A 19,232-nucleotide genomic window follows, 5' to 3' on the forward strand; every position below is an offset into this window, starting at 1 on the left:
ACATCTACTTTCTTTTTTGTAGCAAGTCCACACGCAACTCCATCGACTCTTCATTTTCCAACGTCACCCATTATCCAACAGCCTGGACCGTATTTCTCACACCCAGCAATCCGCTATCACCCGCAGGAGACCTTGAAAGAGTTTGTCCAACTCGTCTGCCCCGACGCTGGTCAGCAGGCCGGACAGGTGGGGTTCCTAAACGTAAGGATACAGTTTTTACTTCTTACGAAGCGTCTGCCACATGTCAAACAACAGCTTTATTCAGTAAAGTGTTTGAATGTACTTCAGCAATGCTTGTCAGACTACAAAGATAGCTTCTAATCTTGATTTACCCAGACAGTGTGCTGTGCGCAGAGAATCAGACTTCCAAAGCAGTCAATGAGGTGGAGTGTTGATGGGCATTTCACTTCAAAGAGTCGTTTACATTTTTAAATACCAATTAGGAATGCAATGTTCCTAATATTTAAAGGGAGATTGCATTAAAAGCCAACAATTAAAGGGATATGAAACCCTTAAACTTTCTTGTGTGATTCAGGCAGATAATACAATTTAAAAAAAGTTTCTAATTTACTTCTATTGTCAAATTTGCTTCGCTCTTATGGTATTCTGTGTTGAAGAGAGACCTCTGGCGCACTGCATGGCAGGAAAATAGTGCTGCCCTCTAGTTTTGATAGGTGAATAAAAAAAACAAGGCTCTATTTCTGTTTTAAAGTGACAGCAGAAATGCTAACAATTATCTGGTCTTTTGGACAAGTTTTTCTCTGAAACTCCTGGTCCTTGAGGGGTTAAAACAATAACTGAATCATGAAAGAAAAAAATTGGGTTTTATGTCCCTTTAAAGGGATATTGAACTCAAGATTGAATTTCCTATAAAATGCTTAATTATGTGAAATTAAAACATTCATTATTTATTTTGGCTGATTTTCCTGCAATTCAAAGGGACATTAAAGAAGGTTTTATATGAAATTGGTTAAACACTTACAGCTATATATCTGCTTTACTTCACTGACCTTCCCATTTAAATCCTAGCAGTTAATTGGTGGATATGTAAGAATGCTGCTCCTCTGTGGTTCACTGACTGTGTCCTTCCCAAAAGCAGCATAGCATTACACTTGGCTGTGCAAATTGATCTACATTTAACCCCTTTTTAGCGGTTATTCCCTTTTTGAAAAGGGGTAGTAGTTTTAAAATAAAATTCAAACAATACAGAGCATTTATTTTTTATTTTTAACAAGAACATTTATTTAAAGACTAGTGGTCTAAAATCCACAAATCTTACATATTATTCTGCAGCACAAACAGATTTCTGTTAAAGGGACAGTCTGCTTGAAAATGTTTATTGTTTAAAAAGATAGATAATCCCTTTATTTACCATTCCCCAGTTTTGCATAACCAACACTGTTATATCAATACACTTTTTACCTCTGTGATTACCTTGTATATAAGCCTTTTGGAGACTGCCCCCTTATTTCAGTTTTTTTTCAGACTTTTTTGATTTTAGCCAATCAGTGCTGACTCATAAGTAACTCCACAGGCGTGAGCACAATGTTATCTATATAACACACATGAACTAACACCCTCTAGTGGTGAAAAACTTGAACTAGCACTGTCTAGCTGTGGAAAACTGTCAAAATTGCACTGAGATAAGAGGCAGCCTTTAACAGCTTAGAAATCAGTTTATGAACCTACCTATGTTTAGCTTTCAACAAAGAATACCAAAAGAACAAAGCAAATTTGATTCTAAAAGTAAAGTTGTTTAAAATGACATGCCCTATCTTAATCATAGAAGTTTAATTTTGATTAGACTGTCCCTTTAGCACTGGGCCTTATTTGGTTCTTTACACTGTAAACATGCATTATTTTGCTCCAGATTTTCTGGTTATCCGGGCAACTATTAGCTACATTATTAAAACATTTTGTATGTTAAATATATATATATATATATATATATATATATATATATATATATATATATATATATATATATATATATATATATATATAGACAGTATTTGTTTGGATATCTTGGTGTGAGCTCATTTTCCCTACAGGTCCATAAGTAGTTAAAGGTAGATTGACAGCAGCTATAGTTATGCATTTAATGCAGTTTAATTTAACATTTGTTGCTGCATTTATTGATCTAGTCAAAGACTATTCTATGTCTCCTATTTCTCTTGTAAGATGTATCGAGTCCACGGATTCATCCATACTTATGGGATATTCTCCTTCCCTACAGGAAGTGGCAGAGAGAGCACCCACAGCAGAGCTGTCTATATAGCTCCTCCCTTAGCCCCACCCCCAGTCATTCTCTCTGCCTGCTTAAAGGGACAGTATACTGTAAAATAGTTTTTCCCTTAATGTGTTTACAATTGCTTTTTTTACCAACTGCAGAGTAAAAAATGTATGAAAATTAGCCTTTTAAGGTTTATTTCTATATATTAAAGCTCTGATTTTGTGTTTTGAAGCCACAACCTAATAAAATAGGTTGAGCTTGTAGGTATAATCAGATCTCATTACTGTATCACATTATGTACATATACCTGCTTCTTTATCTTATATCTGTCCTTAAAACAATCACCAATACTTTGAGAGAACAATGGAAAATCAACATTTTATTACCTTATCTCTGCTTTATCACACTGGGAGTGTAATTTCTTCTGCTGGCTGTGTTTACAAAGCTTATCTATAGCTGGTACGCGCGGCCACAAACTTTCAGAATAGGTGGGGATACCACATGCTAAATTAACAATTTCAAATGCCAATATAAGGGTAAAGGAGCTACTTGTAAACAATTTAATACACTCCAGCAGGTAAAGTGGATCATTGGAAACAAATTAAAGGGGAGAAAAATTTTGAGTAAACTGTCCCTTTAACTGCTAGGAAGGGCAAAGTGAGTGTGCTGACAAAAATGTTAGTTTTTATTTTCTCAAGCAAAAGTTTGTTATTTTAAATGGTACCGGTGTGTACTATTTACTCTCTGGCAGAAAAGGGATGAAGATTTCTGCAAGGAGGATGATGATCTTAGCATTTTGTAACTAAGATCCACTGCTGTTCTCACAAGGGCTGAAGAGTACAGGAAAACTTCAGTTGGGGGAACAGTTTGCAGGCTAAACTGCATTAAGGTATGTTCCGTCTATTTTTTTCTAGACAGACTGTGTTATTTCTGGAAAAGGCTGGCAATATCCCCATGAGGGAAAGGTAAGCTGTATTCAGTAAAAGAGGAATCCAAGCTTGCATAAAGGGCTCATAGTTACTGGTGACACTAATAGGAAAAAACATTTTGGTTTAATTACAAATAAAACGTTTTTTGAGGAACTTTAAGGGGTCTTTGTGGCTTGTTTAAGGGTTATTAACCCACCTGGGTAGTTTAAGAAACACTCTGTGGTGTTTTTTAGGCCCCATAACTTCAAGTGAGGTGGGAGGGGCCTATTTTGAGTTGCACAGTTTATTTACCTCAGAAGCATCCAGCTACTTCTCCAGAGATTCCTGCTGTATTTGAGGGCTGTAAAGAGGTTTTTTTCCCCACAAATCGTTCCTAAAGGGCAGGTAGGCGCCACAGCAGAGCTGTGGCAAGGTGCTGAACGTTATTTTACCGGTTTTGAAGTTTTTTCAATCCGGTTTTTACATTAAAGGGTTAATTGTTTATTTGCATAGTGGTGCAAAGTTACTAAGGCTTTATGATGCTACTGTAAAAATTTTGTTGTGTTTACTGCTTTTTTACACTGTTTTTTTTTCTCTTAAAGGCACAGTACCGTTTTTGTTTAAAGTGTTATTTACTTTGATTAAAGTTTTTTCTAAGCTTGCCATTGTGGAACCCCCTCTTAGAATGTGTCCCACTTGCACTGATATGTCTATAAATTATAAAGAGCATATTATAGCACTTAAAAATATAGCAATAGAGGATTCTCAGACAGAAGGAAATGAGGTTATGCCATCTAGCTCTCCCCAAGTGTCACAACCAGTAACGCCTGCACAAGTGACGCCAAGTACCTCTAGTGCGTCTAATTCATTTACTTTACAAGACATGGCCACAGTTATGAATAAAACCCTCACAGAGGTTTTCTCTAAACTGCCTGGTTTACAAGGAAAGCGTGACAGCTCTGGGTTAAGAACAAATGCTGAGCCATCTGATGCTTTAGTAGCCGTATCCGATATACCCTCACAATGTTCTGAAGTAGGGGTAAGGGATTTGTTATCTGAGGGAGAGATTTCTGATTCAGGAGAGACGCTCCCTCAGACAAATTCTGATATGACAGCCTTTAAATTTAAGCTTGAACACCTCCACTTATTGCTCAAGGAGGTATTAGCTACTCTAGACGATTGTGACCCTATAGTGGTCCCAGAGAAATTGTGTAAAATGGACAGATACTTAGAGGTTCCTGTTTACAATGATGTTTTTCCAGTGCCTAAGAGGATTGTGACTATTGTTACTAAGGAGTGGGATAGACCAGGTATTCCGTTCGCTCCCCCTCTTGTTTTTAAGAAAATGTTTCCCATATCTGACACCATACAGGACTCGTGGCAGACTGTTCCTAAGGTGGAGGGAGCTATTTCTACTCTTGCTAAGCGTACAACTATACCTATCGAAGACAGTTCTGCTTTCATAGATCCTATGGATAAAAAATTAGAGGGTCTCCTAAAGAAAATTTTTGTTCATCAAGGTTTTCTTCTCCAATCTATTGCATGCATTGTTCCTGTAACTACTGCAGCTGCTTTCTGGTTTGAGGCTCTAGAAGAGGCTCTTCAGGTGGAGACTCCATTAGAGGATATTATGGATAGAATTAAGGCCCTTAAATTGGCTAATTCTTTCATTACAGATGCCGCTTTCCAAATGGCTAAATTAGCGGCAAATAATTCAGGTTTTGCCATTTTAGCATGCAGGGCGTTATGGCTTAAGTCCTGGTCTGCTGATGTGTCATCAAAATCTAAATTGTTGAACATCCCTTTCAAAGGAAAGACCCTATTTGGGCTTGCACTGAAAGAAATTATTTCAGACATCACTGGAGGGAAAGGCCATGCCCTCCCTCAGGATAAAACAAATAAGATGAGGACCAAACAAAATAATTTTCGTTCCTTTCGGAACTTCAAGGGTGGTCCCGCTTCAAATTCCCCTGCAGCAAAGCAAGAGGGGAATTCTGTCCAATCCAAATCAGTCTGGAGACCTAACCAGGCTTGGAACAAAGGTAAACAGGCCAAGAAGCCTGCTGCTGCCTCTAAGACAGCATGAAGGGGTAGCCCCCGATCCGGGGCCGGATCTAGTAGGGGGCAGACTCTCTCTCTTTGCTCAGGCTTGGCCAAGAAATGTTCACGATTCCTGGGCTTTAGAAATTGTGTCCCAAGGATATCTTCTGGACTTCAAAGACTCCCCCCCCCCCCAAGGGGGAGATTTCACATTTCTCAATTGTCTGCAAACCAGACAAAGAGAGAGGCGTTCTTACGCTGTGTAAATACACTGTAGAAGACCTACATACCATGGGAGTGATCCGCCCAGTTCCAAGAGCGGAACAAGGGCTAGGTTTTTACTCCAACCTGTTTGTGGTTTCCAAAAAAGAGGGAACTTTCAGAACAATCGTAGATCTCAAAATTCTTAACAAATTCCTCAGAGTACCATCTTTCAGGATGGAGACTATTCGGACTATTCTTCCTCTGATCCAGGAGGGTCAATATATGACTACCGTGGATTTAAAGGATGCGTATCTACACATCCCTATTCACAGAGATCATCATCAATTCCTCAGATTTGCCTTCTGGACAGGCATTACCAGTTAGTGGCCCTTCCCTTCGGGTTGGCCACGGCTCCCAGAATTTTCACAAAGGTGCTAGGTTCCCTTTTGGCGGTTCTAAGACCGCGGGGTATAGCAGTGGCGCCTTATCTAGACGACATCTTAATTCAGGCGTCGACTTTCCAGCTAGCCAAGTCTCACAGGGACATCGTGTTGGCTTTTCTGAGATCTCACGGGTGGAAGGTGAACATAAAAAAGAGTTCTCTCGTCCCTCTCACAAGAGTTTCCTTCCTAGGGACTCGGTAGAAATGAAAATATTTCTGACGGAGGTCAGAAAATCAAAACTTTTATTCACTTGCCGAGCTCTTCATTCCATTCCTCGGCCATCAGTGGCTCAGTGTATGGAGGTAATCGGACTCATGTTAGCGGCAATGGACATAGTTCCCTATGCCCGCCTACACCTCAGACCACTGCAACTATGCATGCTCAAACAGTGGAATGGGTATTATGCAGATTTATCTCCTCAACTGCATGTGGACCAAGAGACCAGAGATTCTCTTCTCTGGTGGTTGTCTCAGGACCACCTGTCTCAGGGAATGTGTTTCCGTAGGCCAGAGTGGCTCATAGTAACGACAGATGCCAGCCTGCTAGGCTGGGGTGCAGTCTGGAAATCCCTGAAAGCACAGGGCTTATGGTCTCGGAAGGAATCTCTCCTCCCGATAAACATTCTAGAACTGAGAGCGATATTCAATGTGCTTCAGGCGTGGCCTCAGCTAGCTGCGGCCAAATTCATCAGATTTCAGTTGGACAACATCACAACTGTAGCCTATATCAATCATCAAGGAGGAACACGGAGTTCTCTAGCGATGATGGAGGTAACCAAAATAATCCGATGGGCGGAGGATCACTCTTGCCATCTCTCAGCAATCCATATCCCAGGGGTAGAGAACTGGGAGGCGGATTTCCTAAGTCGTCAAACTTTTCATCCGGGGGAGTGGGAGCTCCATCTGGAGGTATTTGCCCAGCTGACTCAGCTATGGGGCACACCAGAATTGGATCTGATGGCGTCCCAACAGAACACCAAACTTCCTTGTTACGGGTCCAGGTCCCGGGGTCCCCAGGCTGTACTGATAGATGCTCTAGCAGTGCCCTGGTCCTTCAATCTGGCTTATGTATTTCCACCGTTTCCTCTCCTCCCACGTCTGGTTGCCAGAATCAAGCAGGAGAGAGCTTCAGTGATTCTGATAGCGCCTGCGTGGCCACGCAGGACTTGGTATGCAGACCTGGTGAACATGTCATCTGTTCCACCGTGGACTCTGCCAATGAGGCAGGACCTTCTAATTCAAGGTCCGTTCAAGCATCCAAATCTAATTTCTCTGCGTCTGACTGCTTGGAGATTGAACGCCTGATTCTATCAAAGCGTGGTTTGTCTGAGTCGGTCATTGATACCCTGATTCAAGCTAGAAAGCCTGTTACCAGAAAATCTATCATAAGATTTGGCACAAATATCTTTGTTGGTGTGAATCCAAGGGTTACTCATGGAGTAAGATTAGGATTCCTAGAATTTTGTCCTTTCTCCAAGAAGGATTGGAGAAAGGATTATCAGCTAGTTCCTTAAAGGGACAAATATTTGCTCTGTCTATTCTTTTACACAAACGTCTGGCAGATGTTCCAGACGTTCAAGCATTTAGTCAGGCCTTGGTCAGGATCAAGCCTGTATTTAAACCTGTTGCTCCACCATGGAGCCTAAACTTGGTTCTTAAAGTTCTTCAAGGGGTTCCGTTTGAACCTATGCATTCCATAGATATTAAGCTTCTATCTTGGAAAGTTTTGTTTTTAGTAGCTATCTCTTCGGTTCGAAGAGTTTCTCAGTTATCTGCTTTACAGTGTGACTCACCTTACCTAGTTTTCCATGCAGATAAGGTGGTTTTGCGTACCAAACCTGGGTTTCTTCCTAAGGTTGTTTCTAATAGGAATATCAATCAGGATATTGTTGTTCCTTCTCTGTGTCCTAATCCTTCATCAAAGAAGGAACGTCTGTTGCACAATCTTGATGTTGTTCGTGCTTTAAAGTTCTACTTACAAGCAACTAAAGATTTCCGTCAAAAATCTTCATTGTTTGTTGTTTATTCTGGTAAACGGAGAGGTCAAAAGGCTACGGCTACCTCTTTTTCCTTTTGGCTGAAAAGCTTCATCCGTTTGGCTTATGAGACTGCTTGCCAGCAGCCTCCTGAAAGAATTACTGCACATTCTACTAGAGCAGTGGCTTCCACATGGGCTTTTAAAAATGAGGCTTCTGTTGAACAAATTTGTAAGGCGGCGACTTGGTCTTCGCTTCATACTTTTTCCAAATTTTCCAAATTTGATACTTTTGCCTCTTCGGAGGCTATTTTTGGCAGAAAGGTTCTACAAGCAGTGGTGCCTACCGTTTAAGGTACCTGTCTTGTCCCTCCCTTCATCCGTGTCCTAAAGCTTTGGTATTGGTATCCCATAAGTATGGATGAATCCGTGGACTCGATACATCTTACAAGAGAAAACAGAATTTATGCTTACCTGATAAATTTCTTTCTCTTGTGATGTATCGAGTCCACGGCCCGCCCTGTCTATTTAAGACAGGTAGTATATTTTTATTTAAAAAACTTCAGTCACCACTGCACCCTATAGTTTTCTCCTTTTTCTTCCTAGCCTTCGGTCGAATGATTGGGGGGTGGAGCTAAGGGAGGAGCTATATGGACAGCTCTGCTGTGGGTGCTCTCTCTGCCACTTCCTGTAGGGAAGGAGAATATCCCATAAGTATGGATGAATCCGTGGACTCGATACATCACAAGAGAAAGAAATTTATCAGGTAAGCATAAATTCTGTTTTTCCTGCGCTCAGTACCAGACTGCCTGTAAGCAGAACTGATATTGTCAGAGTGTAAGAACAAACAACCTTTCCAAAAAAAATAAATCTTTATAGAATAACTTTGCTACTTTCACTACATAAACTTTTAAATGATTGAGATAAGCTAAAAAAAAAAGCAAGTAAATGGTAATGAGCTTCTCTTCTGAGCAAAAGACATCACTTGTTACAGTTTGACAAATAATATTGAAAATGGGGGGCATAAAGGAGAACTAATTAAATATATGTGCTACAGCCTTTAATGATTGTTGCTTGAACATAACTGTGTATTTGACTCTCACAAAGGGGTTAAAGACATTGCTAAAGTCAGCGCTAAAACAGCAATATACTACTGATACTAAACTGAAAAGGGGCACTGATTGGCAGCTATGTACATATGCCACTTATGATTAGTTCTGCCAGACCAGAAGTACATTGGATGTCTGGAGCTGACTTTAACTATGTGTTTAAAGAGTCATTTATCAACAATTAAAAACTGCATTTAACTGACATTTTGTTAGCACAGTTTGCAAGGTTTTGCATGACGTAGCACCTGAAAAGCCTGTGGAATCTCCATGTTTTCTGTGACTAGTAAGGGAAAGATTTAAATGAACTTGTGCTGTGTTCTAAGCAATCACTATGTAGAGTGCTGCAGGCTCAGATAAATGCCATAATATGTCCATACCCCATATTTATTTACACAGCATTTAAAGAGAAGTAAAGTCTCAATTTAGTTTTCATAGAGTATACAATTTTAATCAAATGTCAAATTTACTTCTCTTATCAAATTTGCTTTGTTACTTTTGTATCCTTTGTTGAAAAGTAATCCTAGGTAGGCTCATTAGCAGCAATGAGCTACTGGGGCCTAGCTGAAAATATCGGGTGAACAAGTGACAAAACACAAAAGTTGTAGCCACCAATGACCAGCTAGCTCCCAGTAAGAGAGGCATTGCTGCTCATGAGCCTACCTAGGTATGCTTTTTAACAAAGGATACCAAGAGAATGAAGCAAATTGGATATAAGACATAAACTGAAAAGTTGTTTAAAATCACATGCTCTATCTGAATCATAAACATTTAATGTTGACTTTACTGTGCATTTAAAAATAACTAAACAGAAAATGCATCTCTTGGTATCCTGTTGAAACTTACCTCCTTTCCATGAGAGCATATTGAGGTTAGAATAGAAAAAAAGAAAGTAGTTCAATGCGCTCCAATGTAAAAAGCAAATATCTTTATGATCACTTAAAAAAGTCACATGGTCTAACGTGTTTCTGCTTTGCAAACTGCTGTAATCATAGACCTTATTGAGTTAGGCTCAGGAGCGTGCACGTGTCTTACACATTAGATGTATAAAAACATTTTGTAAATCTCACTGCAACAGATGCAAAGAGAAAGTAGTACATTTAGTGTAATTGGAAAGTTTTATTATTTCAATTGTGTCTAAATCATGAAAATGTCATTTTAAGTATCAGTTGCATTAACACCATTTACTGTCTTTTCACTACCAGTTTGAGTTTTGTTTTGATTTTATGAATAATAAAGTTTTTTTTATTGTTTGATAGCCCAATGGTAGCAGCCAAGGCAAGGTGCACAATCCATTCCTTCCTACACCCATGTTGCCACCACCTCCTCCTCCACCCATGGCAAGGCCTGTGCCTCTCCCGGTGTCAGACACAAAGCCCCCAACAACGTCTACAGAAGGAGGAGCGGCCTCCCCCACATCGCCTAGTGAGTATACCCAGGCTGCATGCATTATGCACAGGGAAGCAGAACAAATGTTTTATAGTGATCATTTGAAAAATAAATAGAATCAAAGCTATCTAGGTAGGTTTAGCACCACCCAGATGGTATTTTAAGGCTCAGGTTAAAGTTAAAGCATAAATATAGAAATAAAGATAACGCAGGGAAACTTATTGTATGTGTGTTAGAATCTAACTGTAAATCAATCATTATTTAATATCAGTCCTAGCAAATTTAGTTCCATCGTTCTGCTGTATAATTATTTATGCAAATCTATGCTAATGAGCATGGCCGGTATTTTGTTCCAGAAAAGGTGGCAACTTTATATCTAGGCCTTTCTTCCCTTTGCTATATTCTCCAAAAAGAGATTAAAGTAATTGTAAAGTTTAATGAATTAAAGCCTGGTATCAAAAAGTAATCTTAAAAACAGGGGCACTTTAATTCATGAAACTTTACAAAGACGCTTCTTTTTTAAAATATTAACATTGCGTTATGGTAAACATACCGCCGTTCCTCCACCTGCATCTCCTACTGTATTGAGCAGATGACCAATCCGGTTTCCTCCATGAGCTGGATGCCAAAGGGGGCACGCAACGATTGGAGGATGCCAGATTTCCAATTTACTTCTATTATCAAAGTTGCCTCATTATCTTGTTACCTTTTGCTGAAGGAACAGCATTGCACTACTGGCAGCTTGATGAATACATCTAGTTAGCCAATCACAAGAGACAAATGTGTGCAGGCACCAATCACACTAGTTAGTGTATGATATGTGCATATTCTTTTTCAACAAGGGATACCAAGAGAACAAAGCACGTTTGAAAATAGAAGTGAATTTAAAAGTGTGTTAAAATGACCGGCTCTATCTGAATCATGCAAGTTTAATTTTGACTTTCCTATCCCTTTAATTCACAAAACTGTGGGTTTTTCCAAGTATTAGAATTAGAAGTACAAAATCCTAGCCTTGCTACTTAACCGTCCCTTATTGGCCTCAGCAGCGCTAATAAGATAAGATACTGCAAAACAATGTACGTTTTATTAATGAAATGACAGTGACAAGCCTTGTCTACTTCACTAACACATCTAATTGGCTCCTCCTAATAAGGAAAATGTTGTGGGGAGTTTGTCCATTGAAAACCAATATCAGCAAACATTATGTTACATTATGTTACCATATTCAGCTGGTATATTGGTTTATTGTAAGACTACATACCCCTTAAAGGGACACTAACGTCAAAATTTTACTTTCATGATTCATATAGAGCAGCAGTTTTAAGACACTTTGCAATTTACATCCTAGTGAGCATGTGCAAATGTTCACAGTGTATACGTATACTAGTCTGTGATTGGCTGATGTCTGTCACATGATGCAGGGGCCGGCAAATGGGGAAAACAAATACATTTGTCAGAAAAAATCTACTGCTTATTTGAAATTGTTATTTTATTATGCACTTGTTAATTATGCAATTCTACTGTATTCAATGGTCCTAAGTATTTTCACTTGGGTACTATTTCTTTACATTTTAAATGTTACATTTCTGAAGACTAAATGTGATATTTTACTCTGGGTCAGACCATTCACATGTATATTTGTCTGTACAGTATAGGCTAGTATGGCACGTGGAAAATAAAATAATAAAGTTGCATTGCTTTAACTGAAAGGCCAATTTTTCCATGAGTGAAGGTTCCTTAGGCAACTGCCAGCTTTGTCTAATGGCAAATTTTACCCATAGAAGAACATTAAAGGGATTTGAAACCCAAAACATTTCCTGATTCAGACAGAGCTTGTGATGTTAAAGGGACAGTCTATACCAGAATTTTTATTGTTTTAAAAGATAGATAATCCCTTTATTACCCATTTCCCAGTTTTGCATAACCAACACAGTTATAATAATATACTTTTAACCTCTGTGATTATCTTGTATCTAAGCCTCTGCAAACTGCCCCTTTTTTCAGTTCTTTTGACAGACTTGCAGTCTAGCCAATCAGTGCCTGCTCCCAGATTACTTCATGTGCACGAGCACAGTGTTATCTATATGAAATATGTGAACTAACACCCTCTAGTGGTGAAAAACTGTTAAAATGCAATCTGAAAGAGGTGGGCTTCAAGGTCTAAGAAATTAGCATATGAACCTCGTAGGTTAAGCTTTCAACTAAGAATACCAAGAGAACAAAGCAAAATTGGTGATAAAAGTAAATTGGAAAATTGTTTAAAATTACATGCTCTATCTGAATCCTGAAAGTTTATTTTGGCCTAGACTGTCCCTTTAAGCAACTTTCTAATTTACTGCTATCATCATTTTGTCTTTGTATTTTGTTGAAAAGCAGGAATGTAAGCTTAGGAGATGGCTTGTTTCTGGGGCACAATATTGCGGCAGCTTTGCAAGCATCCAGATGCTACCTAGGTATCTCTTCAAAAGATAATATTATGGGAAGAAAGCAAATTTGATAATGGAAGTAAATTGGAAACTTTTTTTTTTTAAATGGTATTCTCTGTCTGTGTCACAAAATACATTGTTTGGGTTTCATGTCCCTTTAGCACCCTAGAGAGCCCAAAAAGCTAAATCTGTAAGCTGCAAATCAAATACAGGATTTGGACAATTTGCAGCAATTTGAAAACCTAGGTTACAGATTTAGCTTTTTTGCCTCTCTGGAACTTGGGACACAGCACAATTTTTACACAAAAGAGGTAAATCCCTTTAAACAATGAATTAGACATCCTATGCATGAGACTGATTAATGGCTGTTCCAGGGCTGTGCTTTGCCTGTTTTGGATTCATACACAGTTGGAATAAACATAGTGAGAGATCTTTAGCTGAACGTCCGTAAGGACTGAACCTGGAAACCTCTGCATGAGAACAAAACTCTTGCTCAAGATTTTGGAGAGAAAAACAAATCTTGATTTGGAGAAATTAAACTAAAGCTCAGATTACTTGGAAGAAATTCAGCTCTGTAATGAAACTGCAGAATATGTGTGTAGGTATTCACGTCAGTATTAAAGGGACAGTTAAGGCAAAATGAAACGTTCTTCATTCAGAAAGAGCTTGTCCTTTTAAACAATTATAAAATGTACTTCCATTATCTAATATGCTTCATTCTTTTTGTATCCTTTATTGAAAAGCATACATAGAAAGGCACATAAGCAGCAATGCACAACATATAAATATATAACTGAAGCATTAGTTTTCCTTCTCTTGTGCTTCTATATTATACGTCTCACAAGCTGTTTTTTACAGTGAGATTTAAGTGTTATTAAAATAACCAATTCACTTCCCTTATTAAATTTACCACTTCTCTTGGTATCCTTTGTTGAAATTTAGCCCACATCTATATCAGCAGACTGAAGTAGGCTCAGGAGCATACTCGTATCCAGAGCACTATATGGTAGCAGTGTTTACAATAATGTTTGGTACCAAGAGTATAGGGTTAAATCTTATAATAGAATTAAATAAGTGTTTTAATTATTATAAAGGACCAGTAAGAACACAGTAGAATTGCATTATCATTAAGTGCATAATAAAAAGACAATGCAATAATACATACTATTGTAAATGAGCGGTAGATTTTTTGTTGTTGTCAAATTTCAAACTTTACGTCAATTTGATGACCCCCTGTATCATGTGACAGCCACCAGCCTATCATAGACTCATATGTGTGTACATTGGCAATAATTGTACATGCTCAGTAGTGCCTGGTGCCTCGGAAAGACTGCACAATCATTTTATATGCACTATCTGATAAAGGAAGTCAAATTGTAAAGTCTCTTAAAACTGCTTACTCTATCTGAATCATGACCGTTTCATTTTCACTTTAGCGCCCCTTTAATACTGAACTGACTAAACGTGTTTAACCCTTTAAGGAAGCTTAACAAAATAGTCCTCTGCAATCAGTATTGCAATAATAAAATGCTCTAACACATTGTAGCATAGGTTGCTCTTTACAGGGACATGAAACCAAATTGTGTTTGTTTTATTTGATGATTTCCAATTTACTCCTATTGTCACTACTACCTTGTTCTCTTGGTATCCTTTGTTAAGGAACCTACCTAGGTAGGCTCAGGTGTGTGCACTTCTGTGTTGTAAACAGTTGTAGTAGATAGCATGAGAGTTTGTGTAAAGCGTTGCTGCATATAGTGCTCTAGTCACTTGTTCTTTAGTATAGTTTACCAATAGAATAAAGTACATTTGGTAATAAAATGACTTATTAGACGCTCTATCTGAATCATAAAAAAGGGGTTTTCCTGTGCAGATATCTATTTTAGTGAACAATAAATCTTATTTTAATTACTAAGACATATAAGGGCATTAGAGCCTGACTTTCAACTGTTAACATTTTATTCTTAAATCCTTTGATTTATACCCAAGTGCTTGTATGAAGCAATAGTGACGCATTATAACTGCTATTACCTACACTAACGTTGTTTTCTGTATATAATATATTCTTGCTGCAAACCAGGGGGAAACTGGATTCTCTTTGGCAATGCGTGTATATGCAAAATTATTGTTTATCCAAGATATCTCTCATCATAAAATGTTAGTTTGTTTGCTAGCAATGTTAGTCGCTTTATTTGACATTCACGGTGTGCACACTTGTTAGGGATTCCCCTCACTAATAAGTACATATTCTATTAGTTATCTTTACATCTTAGAGCTTATGGGCTCGCATGAATACGGCACCCTCTTGTGTGGTTGAAACACAGTCATAAGTATTGTTTTGGCTTTGACGTTGCATTCAGTCTTGTGGTTTGCTTTAATAAAAAGCTCTCCTATACAGGCCATTTAATCTATGGTAAAAGGAAAAAAGAGATGTGGTGTCCAATGTAGAATAAATGTATGAAACAGACGCTGCGCGTCTGCAGCTTAGTTACCCTATTAAGAGGGGCTTAATGTATGAAACATTTAGTATAGAGTATAGTTTGCTTTGTGCTAAATCCATTTCCTACATTGTGCACCTCAGGTTAAAATATGTAAGTATGGCCAAAGTTAGCAATTTAATATTATTATCTACATTTATATTATATTATTATTTAAAAAAAAAAAATTATTCAAATTAGAATTTTTTATTTAACTAAAATTGTATTAATTTTCTAAACACTTGTTTAAATTGATATAGTTTATTATTGTATAATCTTTTATAATAAATGTAAAAATTAAAAAAAAATGAAAGGGTCGTTATATTGGACAAATTACAAACTCTCATTCGTTAGAGCATTCAGGTAACACTAGCGACCATTATTATTATTCTTCTTTATTTATAAAGCGCCAACAGATTCCACAGCGCTGCCCATGGGTACAAAGATAAAAAGTACAACGGAGAAACAATACAATAAAAAGACATTTTACAGACAAATACAGGGGGAATTGAGGGCCATATTCCAGTGGGAACGTACAATCTAGATCTAGAGTGCAAACTGCTGCAGACCCAATCAGCAGCAGCCGGTGTGCAGCTTAGTCATGTGACCACTGCTGCAGTGCAAAAACTTTTGGCAACTAATTGGTTAATACCCAGAATCCACAGTTACAGGAAACATTAAAAACAAAAAGTAAATTCAGACTTTCTTTACAAATATTTGCACTTTTTATTTTTCTCACTTACATATTGTGATTTCCATCTTGTTCAGCAATTCTAACATACAATGTGACAAGGATCAAGGAAAAGTACATTAGTATATCTGATTGCTGAAGTGCAATATCCTGCCGATGTACTAACTGATACATTGAGAACAATGGAGTAAACCTTTTCATGGTTATGAATAAGTTATATTAATGAATGTAAAGCCAACATTGTCTGATTACAGGAAGCTCTTGCAGTAAAAGCAAACTAACAGCAGATAAAAAGGGATCTTATGTGCACACTTTTTTATGGATTTATTCCCAAGAGACGTTTGATCTTGGCACTGTAAGTGAGAGTCTTCTACATTCTTAAACCTGTTGGAACAGAGATGTGCGAAAGCTTTTGGCATTGTCCAGCGGGAAGATACTGCAGCTATTGAGAGCAGGCGCATGTGCACATGAATTTTCCTGACCGGAGTTGCGCTCTGCTAGCCGGATATTATCCATAACATACTGTGTACAGATACAATATACAACTGCCGTTATTATTTACATGGAAATAAAATAAATGTATATGACTTATGATTTAGAAGGATTCTGTGTGTTGCTAATTGGATAAAGAATAGTAAAGACATGAATAAAAGTGGGTAACATTGAATTCTAAACATTTTGCTTTTACCTAATACTTTTAATTGCAAATATTCTGTACAATTTGCGCATGAAATGTAATGTAATATTAAATTACAATGTGTAATATTTAAAGGGACAGTAAAGACAAAATTAAACTGTCATGATTTAAAGTATTGACCCTAACTTACAAGGCACTCAACAGCCTCAATTCCAACTATATTTCCTCTCTCATCTCCAAATATTCCCTGACCCATCCTCTTCAATCAACCTCTGACCTAGGTCTCTCCACTACTATTATCTCTACGTTCCACTCCTGCCTCCGAGATGTCTCACGCACTTCTCCTCTCCTCCGGAACTCTCTACCCCGCTCCATCAGACTGTCTCCAACCTTGTATAGCTTTAGACGCTCACCTATTCAGAGAGTCTTACCATCTCTCCTTTTCATCCTAACCAAAATAATTCTTCAACTGCCTCACTCACAATCCATGTGACAAGCTACCCCAAACCTTATGTCGCTGCACTCTCTACCGTAGACTTTGGAGCAGGGGGCTCTTCCTCCTGTGCTAGATTTGTATAGTCTGTTATGTTTTTTTTTTTTTTTTCAAAAAAAGCTTTATTGAGGAAAATACGTATAAAAATTACAGGCTTTTCAGTTTTTTCAAGATAAATGTGTATACAAAAGTGTTCAAACATAGCTTTACAAAATGTGACTATCCAGTGTGAACATATGCTAATCATTCTCATTCTACCCCTGGCACCCCTCAGCAAGGTAAAATATTAACTGTTCATAATGCAGGTAAAGCTTAATTCTCCAAGAAAGGAGACATGTTGCAGAGTTCCAGTGGCACTTAGTTGATGAAAGTCCAAGAGTCCGTTAGTGCATTGTCCCAGACGCTCTGCGTCAAGTCCCGCAAAGTTATATCATCATATGCTGGGGTTACCAGGGGGTGTGAAACCAGGGGGAGGTAGGAGGTGGGTGAGGGAGAAGAGGGGAGAGAGGGGGAGGGGAGGGGGAGGGGGTGATACCTGTCTCCTTTAAGCTATTTGGGGGTGTTTGTGCGAACAGACCTTTCCTTGTGTTCCCATTGCCTGAGTTGTTTACAGATCGTTTGTGCATGTCTAATGGGGGATAGGTGAAAGTAATGAGGGGAGATGAGAGAGGGGGTAGGGGAGTAGAAGAGAGGAGAGTATCGGTTGAAGAGGTATAGGGCCAAATTGTGACCTAGCTTATCTTAAACTGTCTGTCGTCTGTGTGATGCCCAGCCCTCCAGCATTATCTCGTGTGTGTCTACCGTCCCTTGTCGGATGTGGTGGTATCTTTCTAGACGTAAGAGTAGATCTATTTGCTCTTGCCACTCTTGGAAGGTCGGTGTCGTTCTGGACTTCCAGTGCTTAGGGATTAGTAGTTTGGCTCCATTTAGCATGACCAACAGGAGTGCCCTGTTTGCTCTGCAAGTTAGTTTGGGTAAGGAAAGGAACAGTAATGTTCCTGGGTTACTCTGCAGGGGTTTCCCCAAGACTAATTCTATGTGATTAAAAACGCTGACCCAATATTCATCCAGCATGGGGCATTCCCACCAAATGTGAGTTGGAGTGCCCACTCCACCACAGTCCCTCCAGCATTTGCCTGAGGCCTGCTTGTAAATCTTCTGCAGCCTGCTGGGTGTAAGATACCACCTCGCCAGACATTTGAAGCTAGATTCCTGTACTCTTGTAGAGATTGAGGCTGACTTGGTCACTGAGAAGGCGTTTTGCCAATCCTCATGGCCTATCTCGGTCTGCCATTCCTTTTCCCACATCTTCGTGTAGGAGGGGAGTGTCTGGGCTTCATCTGTTAGTAACAGTTTATAGATCAGGGAGATTGCGTGGGCTGTGGGCGTGCCCTTCAAGCATAAAGTCTCAAAGGTGGTGGGGGTTCTGGTCAAACAGAGTCTGTGTTTATGTGTCATGAGATAATGATTCAACCGCATGTATGAGTACCAGTTCAATGTCAGGTGGGGGTACTCTTCCGAGATGTCAGCCAGCGTCTTGAGCTTATGACCATCGGTCAGAGACCTGAGGGTGTAGCCTTGTAAAGGTATGTCGGCATTGGTTCTGTTATCTGGTAGGTTCCAGGGTAGTGCAGCGTTCCGATAGAACGGGGTTAGTGGGGAATGTCTGGTTGATATGTGAGACGTAGTGTTTATTATCTTGTCCCATGTGGAGTAAAAGTCCATCAGCAAAGAGTACTTAGTTGTGGCTGGGTGTCTGTCCTTATTTAGTGTCCAGGCACCTAGGCCTGCGTTGTTCGTTTCTAATATGTCGCAGTCCAGTCTTACCCAAGCTTTGTTAGGGTCATTGGAGCACCAGTCCAGTAGTCTGCTCAGCGTGATTGCCTGTTTGTATGTTAGTATATTTGGGACCCCTAGGCCCCCCCTGTCTCTGGGTAAATACAGAGTTCTCCTGGCTACTCTTGGTCTGGTCCCTCCCCATATGTATTGTTCAATTAGGGTCTGGATTTTTTGTAAATAGTTCCTTGGGAGGGGAATCGGTGTTGTCTGGAGAATGTAAAGCAATCTGGGTAGCACGTTCATCTTGACAACATTTATTCGTCCTAGCCAGGAAATAGATTTGTTCTTCCACCTGGATAAGTCTGCTATCAGCGTGTTCTCTAGGCTTTTGTAGTTCTCTTGAAAAATAGTTTGGGTGTCTGGAGAGATGAATAT

At 39.0% G+C, this 19,232-nt stretch overlaps 1 protein-coding gene across 9 annotated transcripts in view; it reads left to right on the forward strand.

The window, feature by feature from the left end:
- NFIA (nuclear factor I A) overlaps positions 1 to 19,232 on the forward strand; it is a 761,934-nt gene that overhangs the window by 627,181 nt on the left and 115,521 nt on the right. For 7 of the 9 annotated variants that reach the window (XM_053693636.1, XM_053693638.1, XM_053693642.1 and 4 more), the window contains 2 exons: positions 23 to 201; positions 10,168 to 10,333. In XM_053693636.1, coding sequence (XP_053549611.1) covers positions 23 to 201; positions 10,168 to 10,333 — 345 coding nt within the window. The remainder of the gene's footprint in view (positions 1 to 22; positions 202 to 10,167; positions 10,334 to 19,232) is intronic. The other 2 variants (XM_053693643.1, XM_053693635.1) reach the window with 1 other exon arrangement.

The sequence above is a fragment of the Bombina bombina genome, chromosome 10, assembly GCF_027579735.1.
Source record: "Bombina bombina isolate aBomBom1 chromosome 10, aBomBom1.pri, whole genome shotgun sequence".
NCBI classification, from domain to species: Eukaryota; Metazoa; Chordata; class Amphibia; order Anura; family Bombinatoridae; genus Bombina; species Bombina bombina.